Source organism: Trichoderma atroviride, chromosome 5, assembly GCF_020647795.1.
Source record: "Trichoderma atroviride chromosome 5, complete sequence".
Classification (NCBI taxonomy): Eukaryota; Fungi; Ascomycota; class Sordariomycetes; order Hypocreales; family Hypocreaceae; genus Trichoderma; species Trichoderma atroviride.
Genome location: NC_089404.1, coordinates 2,224,397 through 2,239,478, shown reverse-complemented (window position 1 = coordinate 2,239,478; position 15,082 = coordinate 2,224,397). Strand labels below are relative to the sequence as shown.

At 48.6% G+C, this 15,082-nt stretch overlaps 5 protein-coding genes across 5 annotated transcripts; 3 read left to right on the top strand and 2 right to left on the bottom strand.

Moving 5' to 3' along the window:
* Positions 1–276: 276 nt before the first annotated feature.
* Positions 277–7,048, bottom strand: TrAtP1_009939 (uncharacterized protein; the record flags this gene model as incomplete). The annotated part of the gene is made up of 9 exons (XM_066114503.1): positions 277–585; positions 675–892; positions 974–1,094; positions 1,243–3,822; positions 3,945–6,329; positions 6,385–6,547; positions 6,638–6,865; positions 6,921–6,986; positions 7,043–7,048. The coding sequence occupies 9 exons, from the start codon at positions 7,046–7,048 to the stop codon at positions 422–424; spliced, it is 5,931 nt and encodes a 1,976-aa protein (XP_065970599.1). The 3' UTR covers positions 277–421.
* Positions 7,049–8,114: 1,066 nt separating this feature from the next.
* TrAtP1_009938 (uncharacterized protein) lies at positions 8,115–8,933 on the bottom strand (the record flags this gene model as incomplete). The annotated part of the gene is made up of 1 exon (XM_014093700.2): positions 8,115–8,933. One exon carries the CDS (start codon positions 8,931–8,933, stop codon positions 8,115–8,117), a length of 819 nt encoding a protein of 272 aa, XP_013949175.2.
* A 452-nt stretch (positions 8,934–9,385) lies between these two features.
* TrAtP1_009937 (uncharacterized protein) lies at positions 9,386–11,811 on the top strand (the record flags this gene model as incomplete). The annotated part of the gene is made up of 6 exons (XM_066114502.1): positions 9,386–9,662; positions 9,840–10,472; positions 10,539–10,731; positions 10,803–11,121; positions 11,286–11,461; positions 11,535–11,811. 6 exons carry the CDS (start codon positions 9,386–9,388, stop codon positions 11,809–11,811), a joined length of 1,875 nt encoding a protein of 624 aa, XP_065970598.1.
* A 210-nt stretch (positions 11,812–12,021) lies between these two features.
* TrAtP1_009936 (uncharacterized protein) lies at positions 12,022–12,869 on the top strand (the record flags this gene model as incomplete). The annotated part of the gene is made up of 1 exon (XM_066114501.1): positions 12,022–12,869. The coding sequence occupies one exon, from the start codon at positions 12,022–12,024 to the stop codon at positions 12,685–12,687; it is 666 nt and encodes a 221-aa protein (XP_065970597.1). The 3' UTR covers positions 12,688–12,869.
* Positions 12,870–14,031: 1,162 nt separating this feature from the next.
* On the top strand, positions 14,032–14,815 carry TrAtP1_009935 (uncharacterized protein; the record flags this gene model as incomplete). Its single annotated transcript, XM_066114500.1, has 2 exons — positions 14,032–14,226; positions 14,303–14,815. The coding sequence occupies 2 exons, from the start codon at positions 14,032–14,034 to the stop codon at positions 14,813–14,815; spliced, it is 708 nt and encodes a 235-aa protein (XP_065970596.1).
* Positions 14,816–15,082: the final 267 nt, after the last annotated feature.

Sequence of the window (15,082 nt, the reverse complement as noted above, 5' to 3'; positions counted from 1 at the left end):
GTGCTGCTCTCAAGCATCCTTGACGGATAGTATCTCAGTAGATGAAGTAGTAAGCCGGCTACCACGTTTATCTTGGATCTGTAGCATGCTTCCCCCTATATTCTAGATCTTGATACGGCCCGCTCAGTGTCCATTGTGTGCAAGGTTCTCCACACGATACAGCCTTCTACGTAGTTTAGTTGCGTTGGATGAGGACAATGAGAACTACAAGTAGAAACACGATGAATATAGCCTTTCAATCTCAGGACATAATGTACTAATGCAATGACAAAGCCCGGCTCTCCTCACCCAATCCCTTCCAACAATATATACAGCTCTTTCCGTAGCAACGCCGCCACTCAGGAGCGGTTTGCGATCTTTCATAATCCGAACTGACTCTTCACCTTTAGAAACCTTGACCAAAGTAACAGCCCTTCCCCCATTAGTTCTGGGGTGGCTTAGCTAGTGCTTCCTCGGCATTCCACTTAGACACATCGAACAAAAACTGCTTCTGTCCAAAGTTGGCCAGAACACGACACCCTTCGGATGCAAAATCAAAGGACACAGCCGGGTATAACTTGCCCTTGATCCCTCGAAACGCTATGCCTTTGAAGAGTGCAAAACAACTCATTAGTCAACTCATTTATTCCTCCGCAATATGCTTCAGAGATTCGTTGGGTTCAGAGACAACTCACCAAGATATTTGCCATTCAAGGTGAAGAAGGCAACCCCCTTGTCAAAGTCGACACCGCACCCGACGACATCTTCCTTAGAGTACTGCGGTCCATAGCTACTACAGCTACTCGAGGAGCAGGTATACCCGTCGCCTCCGTGGTAACCCCACGATCCTTTATTCGAACCTAGCATACGATCTAGGACTGCACACTCCTCGCAAAATCCTACGCCAATGACCCTGCCGAGATAATGAATTTGTTAGCCCTCAGAAAAGATTGCGACAACGATAAAAAATGAAAACGTAGGTCTGGCCACAGACTTATCTTTAGCACCCTCCATGACCTCTATCTCGAAGTAGTATAATTGATTGCCGGGCATGGCGTGGTCGGCACGGATTACTGCCTCTGTCTGGAAGTGATAGCTTGGATTTCCAGGGCTGCCTGCTCAAAAGGATTCCAATAGAGGTTAGCTATTTGATTGACCTAAAAGGGATTGGCTTGCAGAGATTTTTGAATGAAATCCATGTTGGAGATGCATGATAGGTGGAAATAAAAAGGACTTCCGATAAGATATGTTGGAGAAACTCACTCATCACCGTGACGAGTTTCCCCTCGTCCGAAACCTGTAGGCACGGTGACTTATCCTCTTCATGCCAATTCCGGGGCTCTTGAACTGTGAGAGGCCTGAATAAGTCTTTCAATTTGTCCTTGAGCTCATACATGCCCTCCAATTGGTACCTCGTCGTGGTATAACTTGCCGTCCAGCCGTCCCCGTCCGGCTCGGTCAAATGCTTGTTCCGGGTGTTCATGTTTGCAATGGTGCTCTTTATAATGCTTTCCTTACCCGAAGCTATTGCGGCCTGTAAGACCAGGCTAAATCGGAGCCATTTGATTGAGAACCTAGCGTACTCGTTCACGCCAGACTCGATGACGTCCCTTTCGAGGCCTAGCCGGGCAGCCCAGTAATTGTAGCTCCGCCCTCGGCAGTCTTCGAGCTCGGGGTCCAATCTGGGATGCTCCAAGAGGGCGGTTACGATTTCTTGGTTGATGCTGTGGGAGGTTATGGCCCGGATGAGTGGCGTCTTCCGTTCGGTGTCGCTGGCATTGGGGTCTGCTCCCATTCTTAACAGAGTCTTGACCATGTCGGCGTTGTCGCTTAGGACGGCCTCCATGAGCGGCGTTCGTCCATAGAGATCCTTGTCTTGGATGGGAACAAGATTCATAGAAATTAGATAGTCCCCAATATCTTTGTTCTTCACGCCTATCGCACAAGCCAGTAGGCTGCGCCCGTTTCTGTCTTTTGCGGCTCTGGCTGTGCTGTCCATTTTGTCCAGGAGAGCCGTGACGACTTCAGGTTTGCCAACTCGGAAAGCAGGAAAGATGGCCCCTTCTCCTTTGTGTTCAATGGCCGGATCAGCGCCGTGCTCGAGAAGCAGCTTCACTGACCGCACATTCCGGCCCTCGATGGCTGCGTGAAGGGCGCTGCCGTATTCGCCTCCCTTGATGTTGGGGTCAGCGCCTTTTAGGAGAAGCTTCTCCATGACACTCGTCGCGTCCTTCCACGCCGCCGCCTGCAGAACGGTCTTGTACGGCTCACATTCTTCATTCACGTCTGTTATCTTCTCCAAGAGATCCAACGCAAGGTTGTTGTCGGGCAAGATGATGGCTTGTTGCAGCATATAAGTCGAAAGTGCGATATTAAAGTTCAACGGATGCTTCTGTGCAAAGTCTAGTATCATGATGTTCTTCCCCCACGACGCGGGCTCCGACATGTCCATCGTGGTGGCAGCACCTTTGCCAACAAGCAACTTGACGACCTCAAGTTGGCCTCCTTTTATTGCGCATTCCAAAGGGGTTCCGAAGGTTTCCGCCGTGACGCTCAGCTGCGCCCCCTTTTCCAGAAGATACTTGGCCACATCGACGTGCCCATCTACAGCGGCGAGATGCAGCGGCGTTCGTCCGTCCTTTCGCGGAAGGCTATAGTCTACATGCCCTTTTTCAACGAGGAACTCAACACAATCGAGGTGTCCGTCCCAGGCAGCGTAGTGAAGCGCCGTTGATCCCTTCGAGTCGACCATGTCTACGGCAGCACCAGCCTCAAACAACATGGCAGTGACGTCGGCGTGGCCCTCTTGCGCAGCCAGCATGATGGGTGTAGCCTCTATATCGGCCAGAGCATTATAATCTGCAGTCTTATCTAGAAGCAATCTGACGACGTTCAAATTGCGCAAGAAAGCTGCGATGTGAAGAGGCGTACAGCCTTCAGTGCAGTGCTTATTGCAATCAGCTCCATTATCGAGGAGCAATTTCGCGACATCAGTATGGCCAAAACAGCATGTTCGGTACAATGGTGTTTCATTCTCATTGTTTGAGAGATCGATTGCTTCGATCCCAGAGTCAGACATGTGTGAGAGAAGTGTCTGGCATGCCTCGAGATGGTTCATGGACGCGGCCAAATGAAGTGCTGTATCTCTGTCTTCGTCAGCTGCAGTGACGTCTGCGCCCAGATGTATCAGCAAGGAGATCATTGTTGCCGATTTGTTTTGCATGGCGGCGTGAATAGGGGTTTGTTGGTCCGAATCGCGACGAATATTGACGTTGTATTTCTCTTCGGCTACTAATAGCCGGACAAGCTCGTCGTAGCCCTCTAATGCAGCAGAATGGAGAGGATAAAAATCTCCCCAGACTTCAGTACTTCCATTCTGCTTGCTCCCAGAGCCGGAAACATGAAGGAGCTTCTTCACAGCAGCCACATGCCCCCTCTTCGCTGCCAGAATCAGGGGTGTCTCGTTGTCGCTATTTCTTTCGTATCTGATGCTAGGGTTTTTAGCACATAGAAGCTCTACAACGTTGATATAGCCTTTGGCCGCGGCAATATGCATTGGAGTATCTCCGTCCGCATTCGTTATCTCTGCCGAACCTTCATGTTCCAGAATAATCGCCACGGCTTCTGTATAGCCCTCCCTGGCGGCTAGATGCATTGCTGTCATTCCTCCCTCGTTGGGGAGATCTTTGCTGAATTTCTCAGAGTCCAGTAGGACACAAACTAACTCCGCATGGCCGTGCCTGCTTGCCAAATGGAGGGCCGTGTTGCCCTCGGAATCCACAGGATCTGTGGCCGTCGTCTTATCCAAGAGAGCCTTGGCGGACTGTACGTAGCCCTCGGCGGCTGCTAGCCTCAGAGACTTGTAGTGCAATCATCATATTTCAGGAGCAACCTGATAACGGCTGTGTGGCCCAGCTCAGCTGCAATTTGCAACGGCGATGCAACATTTTGTCGGCTCTCATCACTCGTGGAAGCTCCATCTACGGCCTCGGTTTCGCTTTCCTCCCCGTTGCTGCTGATCTCCCGAGTCTTTTTGGGGTCTCCTCGACTCTGTTTCTCAATGTTAAGTAAGAGCCCTACAGTGCCCCAGAATTCTCCTTTGGCAGCCAGAAGAAGCGGAGTCTCATCGTTGCCGTTGACGGCTTTAACATCTGCCTGCTGCTGGACAAGAAACTTGCACATCGACGTGTGTCCATACATTGCGGCAAGATGGAGCGGCTTGTTTCCACCGTGAATAGTGTCTTGAACCATCTGAACATTAATATAGTCAGTCATAAAGAATCGTATGAGTTCATCAAACCCGCCTTCAGCAGAAAGTGCCACTGCATTATACCCAGAAGACTCTCGTGCTGTTGCATCAGCGCCCCTTTGGATGAGGGCTTTGATAATATCCAGGTCTGCGACCCGCACAGCGAGATGCAATGCTGTTGTCTTGGTTCCATCGTCAGATACAAGATTGGCACTTGCTCCATTCTCGAGCAGCAGATTCACCGTGTCAGCGTGCCCATGTTGAGCAGCGTAATGCAAGGGGGTGTAGCCAAAGGCATTGTAGCTGTCAATAGATGCCTTGACCAAATCAAACTCTAGAAACCCACGGAGGAGCTCGTTGAACCCTCCAGAGGCTGCTTTGTGTAACTGAGGAGCTTTGCAAAATGACTGCATCTCATAGAGCCTCAGCGCGATCTTTGAGTGCCCGTGCTCGATTGCCAGCATCATCGACTCCTGAATGAGTGTTTCTTTTTCCTCGGAAATAGGCTTCTCTATATAAGACAACATTCTTTCAACGACTTGTGTCAACCCCAGGCTTGCCGCTGTCTTTAGAGGCGATTCCGAGACATCCAAGCTGAGGAGATTTGGTTGGTGTTTCCGTGCCAGAGAAGACCAAAACTGCAATTTATTCTCCAAAAACGCCAATACCTCTTCCAAAACATCCGAGGACACAGGCGCAGCTCTTTGGAAATGATCCGGCCAGTAGACAGACGCGTAAGGCACAAAGTCAAACTCGGTAGAATTCCTAAAGTTCCGCGATTCACAACTTTCTTCTCGAGATTGGTCATTTCCGACCCGCAAATCTACCCAGTCGAGGTAGCGGATACACTTCAAAAGGAGCATTGTTTCAATAAATGACTCATCTTCCGGATATTGAGCAAGAAGCACAGCCTTCAGCGCTGTATTGACGATGTTGATCCTCCCGTCCTCGACTTTGACCCAGGGGCCCGCAATTCGATTGATGTCCCCTGGAAGATCAGATGAGATTGTGTCCCCAAACTCGTCCAACTTTAAGGTGGTGCTGGCATCAAACTGATCAAACGCTGCGGCCACGGCAAATTCCGAGCTCGTCAGGGGGCGCAAAGCGTACATGATCCAGGACAGTCCCTTGCCAGGCTGAATCCAATTGATATAGTCAAGTGGAATCCTCTGTACCATCACTTTAAAAAGCTCATCAATAGTTGAGGGGAAATGTTCAAGCTTCTCTAGCAATGTGCGCCTCGAAGAAATTGCCTTAGGGAGCTGAGCTTCCAATACATCAATCTTAGCCGTTACCCAATAGAAGCTCGGCGTTGAAGACCAGAGATAGTCCATAATCATGTCACCCAGGTCTTTGCAAGATGCTCTGGATTCAAGCAGCCTATCGATTCGGGATCGAACCAACTCCTTGACAGAAAGGTTCGTATCTTCGTCACTCTCTAGCCAAATCGTGTGCAGGTGTTGTACTAACAAACATTGTCCCAATAAATCCGATTTTCCGTTTTCATAATCACTCGTTATAATTATCTTTACGCCCAGTTTTGGAAGGCCCCGGAGCGAATATAGCTGGTCGACAATTTCATTCACCGGAGAGCTAGACTCTTGAATAGCCTGTATAGTGATGACCAACTGACCATTTTCTATATGGGATATTAGGGACCAGAATAGCACCCACAGCGTCTTTTTGTTGGAGCATTCTCGTTGAGTGATCCACATGGCGAGGCGGACTATATGGCGGAATAAAGTTGGTCTCTGTGACAACAGTTGACAGATAAAAGAGAGAATCATGGTCTCCATTGAAGACCCATACACGTCCCCATTGTCGAACGAGAAGCCCAGGAAATACATTTCTTTCTTCGCGTCTTTCTCACGAACCACGCCGACAATGTGAGACGCGAGAACTGTTGCACCAGATCCAAGACTTTCGCAGATGTGCAAAAACCCTATCTCTTCGGTATTAGCCCATTGATTGAAACCGGAATGAGTTTTGACCCATTCCATGGAACCAGAGGCCGGAGTTGTCTCCGGTATTATTATGTGCTGCAGATTTGGGTCGATTTTGGCTAGCGCGCGGATGAAACCGTGGTATAGATCCGAGATAGCTGCTATGGCTTAGCTTTTGTCCTTGTTTTCGAATAAATAAAAAGGCCGTCTTACCAGTTGTCTCGTCCATGATATGCTCGAGATTGTTGAGCTTAAGTTTCAGCCATTCAGCCAGTGGATCACCATCGTGAATATCGCAGAGATCTGTGTGAACACGGGCAGCGCCAAAGTTCTCCGATACGACTGCGTCATTGGTAGCTGAGTATTGAGATATAACCTACCATATCTGAGTTAGTGCGGAATTACCCAATATAAAATGGTCTCGTTTCAAGCAGAAATAGATAGAGCGGTATTTGTATTTACTTACCACAGTTGGCCTCGTTGTACTCTTTGGTTGCTCAAACACATTGAAGAGCTTGTATGGCCCGGATATATTGCTAAAGGATTCAGAAAGCTCATATAATACATCAGAAAAGTCCTTGCTAGTACTCGAAAAGAACGTATAGACGCGAAGAGGCGAGACAGAGAAAAGATTAAGAATCTGCCGGTCCCAGGGCTCGGATATCTGAGCCCTCTGAAGGACTCCAAAGAAAACCTGCTAAGATTAGTTTCATTCTACCGAGATTTTGAGGGACAAATCCTGTGCTTACTGCTGCTATCGTGTTTTCTGAAATCTGTCGATAAGATGAGCCTTTCCTGCACGCCAGGATAAGTGCCTGATATTACAAAGTTAGTTCGCAGCCTAGACGTCACAAACGACAAGAATGGTTACCTTCATGATTAAGGACCCTCCTATGTCGTGGCCAAGGAACACTAGTCCTGGTGATGCTGGAGCCTTGTTTCCTCCTATGTTGTCTTCATTGTATTCGACGTCGAGTCCGAGTGCGACCTTGTGGAGTAACAAGCTTGTTTGCTCTTCTATGAACTCTTTTCCAGTCGTGATTTCTTCTGTTGATATAGAGGGACTGTGTACGATGCATCGAGACTCTGGGAACCATTCTTTCAACTTTCTAACCAGGCTAGAGGGATCACCATCAACATCGGTAAATGGTCTCGTTATCCCCCCTACTATTATGAAGCTAAATGTGAAGATATGGCCAGTTCAGCTTTTTATCGACGGCCAGACTATCATACTGCAGAGCCTTGTTTCCGGAGAGGTTTCTTACAAGAGGTTTCTCGACATGGTTCGTTGATACGCCCTTTAGGTCGATGACAACACTTGCCTCTATCAGAAGCTCTATACCAACATTCAGACTTCATGGTTAACTATTTATAACGGTCAATGTGAAAATCTTTCTCCGGAAACAGAGTGGGCATTTCTTTGTCTTCCAATCCACCCTTTGTTCCCAGCCACACGAGGCTTCTCATCTTTAATCACAGACCACATGTTCTTTCAAACAGCTTCAGCCAGCAAGTATTCTGTACATTGAAAGATCCTTGGACGCGTCCGACTCTTGTTGGATCACATGCAGGATGGCAATCAGGCCCCCCACCTAGAGGCCCAAACCAGCAGGACGGTGCTACACAAAGATCGGATAATTCTCAACAGTACCACGCAAAGCTCGGGCAGACTCGGGCAACTCTCACTAACTGAGGGGTATGCCGTGGTACTGCATCGTGCTTGAGCCAATCAACTGCGCCAAAACACCAACCTCATCTTACTCGAGTTACATTTCATTATGGTCTTTGGGATAATTGGTTGGGATGGATAAGTATTAGCTAAAGTTATAGTGGCGAGAATACAAATGAGAAACGAGTTCGAATAGATAGCTGACACGACGAATAGAACCAATGCCCACCACTCCCTCCTCGGCGATTATTCCTGATGGGCGCCGTCGTACCCTCTAAGTTGTACTCATCAGCGTTGCTAGCTTGACAACACACTGGCTGGACAAGTCGACTTCTCCCAAATTGGCGGTATCTATGTTTGCCTCTTTTGCCAAACAATTAGATGCTGGGTCGATACTGAAGGGGTCGATCATCCTGGAAGATCTGGACCCAAAAAGCAGTTTGCTCTCGCGCGTCTCAATCTTGACTGTGAACTGAAATTTGTCACTCTCATCGTCCAGCCGCAGAATGAGTGCAGATCTCAAGAAGGTTGGAATACCCTCCTTCTTGACAGGGTCCTCTTCAATCTCCCATACGGCGCTCGTCTCCTCCCCGTAGGTCTTGAATCTCCTAGAGAGCCCACGGAGCGTCCCCGAGTGCTCCTTTTCAATGTTTCGGTCCATTTTCCAGTGATATCCCAGCTCCAAATTAGCACCCCCAACGCCGCCATTGACAGCGGCGTCGACGGCGTGGGAGACGTCCTTTGAGTTCGTCACCTTGTCCAGGGCGTAGCGACCTTCGGGGGAGATCCGATAGACCTCGGGGTCCAAAATCGAGGGGCCCTTTTCGTCTTCAAAAGTCACTGTGATGAGCGTGTGCTTGAATCGCCGGCCGCTGGGCATGTGGAAATGAAATTCGAAAACAAGTAGTGCAGCGGGATCGCCAGCTTCGTCGAACGTGCCAGAGATGACATGGATGAGCTTTGCTTTGACTTGTTTCTTCTCGCCGCTGTCCATGAGGACCTTTGGGTAAACGTTTCGATCCCCTCTGCCGCGAAAAACGCCCCCTAGCCCAGAGTCGGCCACTTCGGAGAGATCGATTATCAGCTCGTCCATGAGTATTGATGCTCTCGAACAATGACGAGGATGGTTTCGGTATGAAGACTAGGGTCTGCCCATGCTAGACGCTGATCGGTATGGCAGCAGAGGAAAGATGGAGGCCTTAGGGGGAGGGGGAGTGTCAGCCCGTGGTGCAGTATCAGCTTCTCAAGTGCGGAACGTTGCATGGACTGGTGGAGCTGAATGTTGCAGGCCCGTACGAACGCCGCCCAGATGTAGTCTATACTTTGTAAATATGCAAGCCGTCCCCAGCCACTTCGTAGTAGTAAGACCAGCACACATCCCTCCAAGCACTCTGCATCCCTCTGCCGCATGGAGAAAGTTGAGAGGAAGCTCAAAAGCCTGTGTTCATTTCAAGGGGGTTAAAGTCGGTCCATTTCTCCCTACCCTAATCCGCACTCACTTGCTTTTCTCTAGAGCAACATCTGAAGGTTTCAAACACAACCAGAATGGATGACAAAGATAACATCCAAGCTCCACCGCAAATCATAATAAGTTTCGACAATCTTGCAGTATCCTCCGATTCAAATGGGGCCGAAGAGAACATTCCCACATCCGAGTCGATCCTCAACGAGGCCAAAAAATTGGACTTTAGCAAACAAGATTCGGTCGAAGTTGACCGCTTTCGCAACAAATACGAAGATCTGTTCCGGCGGAGGACACTGAAGAACTTTCTCCGTGTCCTCGTAGAGAGAAGCGCACCAGGAGAAGCTGAAGACGCCCAGGGTTGGCCAGAAGGGAGATTCTGCAGCTTTATGAAATGGCTTCTGGAGCATCACAGCCATTTTCTTACGAAAAGAATGGAATGGGGGGTGGATTTAGTAGACTATCCTCTTCATATTGCCTTTTTCAAAAGGAATTACGTCTTCATAGAGGAAGTTCTTACTCACACTAACATAATAGATTTAGAAATGGTCCTCGAGCAGAAGAATATGTGGCATCAGACCCATATGCACTTGGCCGTAATATCAACATCACCGGTGGTAAAGCTATTGGCCCAAAAATACAAAGAACTTCGCATCAATGAAATTCGGAAGCCAGCATCTGCTACAGACAGTCACACTATCAAAATAGTCTCCATCTTCGATGAATGGAAGAAAATAAACCTGAGTTCGGGCAGAGAGAGCCAGGTCACGCCCAAGGCCGTCGCAGACCTACTGCTGAAGCTGGTCCATGACCTCCAAGAGCCTGAAGGCCGAATGTCTCAGGTGCAGGTAATAAGACTACTGATCAGCTGCCGCGATACATTTTTGAGCGATAAGGGCGTAGTCGATTGCGACATAGACAATGAAGCCACGGAGGAGCTCCCAGAGGAGTTGACGCCCTATCAGATGAGGCTGTCGGACCTCAAAGATGCTTGGAAGAATCTAATCGAGTTCTTGGAACAAGGAGATATTAGGGTGTCTAAGAGAGATATGGATAGTGCCCTCCGGCTAGTAATTATCGAGGATCCGGTCGCGGATGCGATCCGGTCCCACTGTTTGCACAACTTCGATCGAGGTCGTATTGCGGAATGCCTGTACCAGCCAGGACACGGTAAGTATATCTAATAATTTTACCCTTTCTGAAGACGAACATATCTGACTTCATGGCTGTCAACAGAGAGAGACATCGACTTTGACTTGTCCGGGCTACCGGATCCGACAATCTCCAAATCCCTTCTCAAATGTCTTTCGAACAATCTTAAATTGGAGAGTATATTGTTATATGTTGCTCTGCCAAAGCTTACGCTTGACAAATGTGAAGAAACGAGTGGTGAAAATGGTAAAAATGGTGAAAATGGTGAAAAATCGACGTATGCCCCAAGTGCCCCCATGCCCAGATGCGAATCTTTGAGGTCGACACTACTAATAAGTCTATCGTCAGTTCTCCGGTCAAGAAGAGCAAAGTAGCTGATTTAAGAGATGTCTTTGACTGGCTGCGCCAAAATGGTGTCAAAAGTATCATCACCGTTACTGTGATCGATCATGGTCATCCCAGCCACAGCGATGAGATGATCGAGGAAGCTCTGAAGGGTTTTCAGGTTGAGAACTGGGACTGGAAAAGGGATGACCTGTGCACGGACGTGATTGCTGCATCGTCTAATCAGATCAAGAGCATCTCTCTCTATTCCTCGGGAAACAACGCTGTCCTTATGGGATGGGCCAGCTCAGAAGGACTTCTAAATCGAGAGAAGTTCCCGCAGGTAAGACGCCCCTGACTTTTTTTATAGCGTTCAACAAGTGCCAACGCCAGCCTATTAAACTTCTATCAGCTACGGAAAGTCCGATTGTTTATACAGCAGGTAGGAGTGTTGTCTGTTCCTCGTTTATACGTGAGAGAATAAGTTTTGCATACTGATCTCAACAGGGCAAAGCGTCGACAAAAAGAAGAGAGGGTAACATAGAAGCTTTCGAAAGAAAGGTTCGCTCGATCATGGTCCAGAAAAAATATAAACAGGAGCCCATCGAGGTAGAGCACCGCCTGGACGACGGCAAGGTCAGCTATGCTGCCTATTTTGGTACTAACAATATCATCACCCACCAGTAAGTCAATGCTTCTGCATCGCCCGGCCCTCTCCTCTTGAAACGCGTTGACTAGAATGTGTGTGTCTGCCAGAGAGATTTCATGGATCAGCGAGCTCGAAAGATTTGCCGTCTTCCTCTCCAGCGAGAAGTCGATTCGCGCGCAGAACACGCCCATCAAAATTGCCATCATAGACGATGGAATCGATGTCTCGCTAGACATCTTCACAGGGAAAATCGCAGCCGGGAGGTCATTCTGGCCCCTGAGCGGGTCTGGCAACCCTACGAACGCGTACTACGTTCCGTCGGGGCACCACGGCACGATGATGGCGGATCTGATCTGCCGCATCTGTCCCTCTGTCCAGCTCTAGGTAGCGAGGCTGGATGAGAGCACCAATCGGAACGACATGAGCCGTCAAATCACGGTGCAGTCGGCAGCAGAAGTTAGCAGCTCTCCCCCCGGTGTCCCCCTTGCTATTAATCATCCCATGGTGGAATTTGAAAACTGATTTTTTATTCTTCTTCTTCTTCTTCTCAAGGCCGTCGAGTGGGCCGTTGCCTGCAAAGTCGACATCATCTCCATGAGCTGGACCATCGAAGAGCAGACGCATCAGCAGAACCTAGACCTGTACGACTTGGAAGCAGCCATCTCCGCCGCCGAGTCAAACCAGATCCTGATGTTCTGCGCTGCAAGTGACCAGGGCGCCAACGCAACAGAGAACTGCTACCCGGGCAAGTGGAACAAATGCATCAAGATCGGGGCCGCCACCGCGCTTGGCGACAAGTGTACCTGGGTCCCCAACAACCAGTTCGAGTACCTGCTCCCCGGCAAAGGTATCTCCTTCAAACAACGCACGCCAGATGGCTTCTCTATCACCCAAAAATCGGGAAGCTCGATCGCGACGGCGCTTGCCAGCGGGCTGGCTGGCCTCCTCCTCTATTGCGACCAGCTAACGTGCACGAGTGCCGAGGAGCGACTCCAGGGCCAGGGGCAGATGAGGGACGCGTTTCGCCGGCTGACGGGCACGGAAAAGAGCGACAGTGTGTTTGTGAAGGCGCACAAGTGGTTTGGCACCAAGTTTTGGCAGTATGTGGCCAACGGCATCAACGAGGCCGAGACCAACCAATTCAGCCGTTCCAAGCGCAGGGCTGTGGCCAAGCCCAGGCCGACGGAGTGGACTCCTGAGGCTAATGAGGCTCTGCTGCGCATAATGGAGGAGATCAAGGTAAGTGTAAGGATTGCATAGTGCCAAGCGAATGGTCGTTCTAACAGCAATACCAAGGGTCTAAGAGAGCCTTCGCATCTTTGTCTTTGGAAAACGATGTGTGGCGAGGGCAGACCTATGACTATTTTTGTTAGACAGACAGGCATCAACGAATCAATTCCAAAGGCCGACTTTGGGTACCCAGCCGACGCAAGCCACTGCCATATCTAGGCGATGGAAGCGTGGACGCTTCTACCAGGAGGTCGTCAGTATCAACGAGAGAGAAAAGCAGTTCTGCAACACGGGCCTTATTTACTAGAGTGTCGATTGGCTGGAAGTTGGAGCAATTTTTGCGGAGCTCTTGTTGCGGCATGGTACATGTACCCAGATCAAATAGCTGTGCTGCTGAAGTGGAAGCAAAGGATAATATCACGATCTATAGCGGAGCAGATTGAACAATGAGAGAGATGCAGTGTTTTAGAAGCGATACGAGGTCCATACACGCAGGTACATGTACTCAGCCGGCGCTTCGGAAGGGTCTTCTTCCGAACCCCTTTGCAACCAGATGAGCAGGTATCTAGAATGAATTATGCATCTATATGTATGCATATGTGTATGTGTATGACGACAAAAACTATGAGACCTGAATTTATGAGCAAAATAACTTTGCATCTGAATTATACGAAATAATTTACACTGATAATACAGCCTCAAAGTCGATGCAGTGTTCTAATTCTTTCTACAGCGTCACACTATTACGAGGTGCTCCTCTGATTACTCAAATTGCAAGTAAAATAGTAAGGTCTTGCTTTGATAAACAAGATAGATAGTGCTTGTAATATAAATTACTTCAAGCAAAAGAAAGATGTTGCGCTAGAATTGGACCAATAACGGAAAAGCAACCTTGGCTCTCTTTGCTATCTCATGGGTAATACAGCCCAAAGCTTATAAATAAAGATTCGGTGGCTTTGCGAAGCAGAATGTATCGTAGATACACCGAGATATACCAAAGATTCACACAGTAAAAGCTTCCTGATAAAAGTTTAAGTGCCACTGCGGTATATATCTTTACACAAGATTTCTTAATCAAGCCTTGCAAACTCAAATTGCAAATGCCAATAGCATAAATAGTAGTAGGCAGCTATTCCCCAAGAACCGAGAAGCAAAAGAATCCAAATTTCTCTTCGCATCTCTAATTTACCGTCTCGAGTCCTGTTTTACAAACACCCATTCACGAATCTCGGCCAATTACTTTCGAGTGTCTCGTACTTCCAAGACTGCACGAGACGATATTCCCCAAAATATATCTCAAAGCCAAGATATTTCCAGCATACCGGCCTCTATTGTTTTCGGTCTAAGAGTTACCGCAAACAAAGAGAAGTGGAAATGGAGAAACCAGCAGCCTCGGTCCTGGTTGACACTCCCTCTGCATTGTCAGCTCTTATAGACTCACTCAAAGGCCTACCAAGAGAGCCGCCGTCAATATACATCGACCTCGAAGGAGTCAATCTCTCCAGACACGGCACCATCTCCATATTGCAGCTCTACATCCACCCCACCAACAAAGTTTACCTCATAGACGTTCTCATTCTTAAAGAGAAGTGCTTTTCGACGCCGGCAACTATAAGCCCCCCTCACGTTGATAGATATCCTAGAGTCCAAATCCACGCCAAAGGTCTTCTTCGATGTCCGCAACGATTCAGATTCTCTGTACAGCCACTTCCAAATCAAACTGGCTGGCGTCGTCGATCTCCAGCTTTGGGAGCTTGCCGCTCGACCTGTTGCTGGAAAATATGTCAAGGGGCTAGCAAAGTGCATTGAAAGAGACTCTCCCCTTTCGGACCGCGAGAAAGCCGAGTTCATGCAGACCAAGGAAAAGGGCAAAATGCTCTTCAGCCCAGAGCATGGGGGAAGTTACGAGGTGTTTAACGAACGTCCTCTCAGCAAAGACATCCAGGCTTATTGTGCCCAGGATGTATATATTCTCCCTAGCTTGCTGAGATGGTATACTTGCGAGTGTGACTGGATATGGGAGAAGAGAGTGGCCGAGGCTTCGCAGCTCAGAGTTGCACAATCCCAGCGAGAGGATTACAATGGCAACGGAGGGCACATGACTTTGGCTCCGAGTGACTGGTACTACAAGAGACAAAATCATGCGTCTTGGATGTGATGAACGTTGTACTGTGTGACCCATGTGTTGAGATATTGGGTGGCCAAGGCTGTCGATAGAAGGACACTTGAGTCATGAGACTGGCAGATTATACATGCATATCCACAAGCTACATCGTTGAATCAATAAATGACCGTAAGATCATACAAGACGTTTCGATTACTTGATGCAGTATATTGAATTGAACGGCCTTGCTGTACAATGAGGATTGGCGTATATGGTTCTACTGTACGGTAGCGACTTAGATAATTAACGAGAAGACAATTA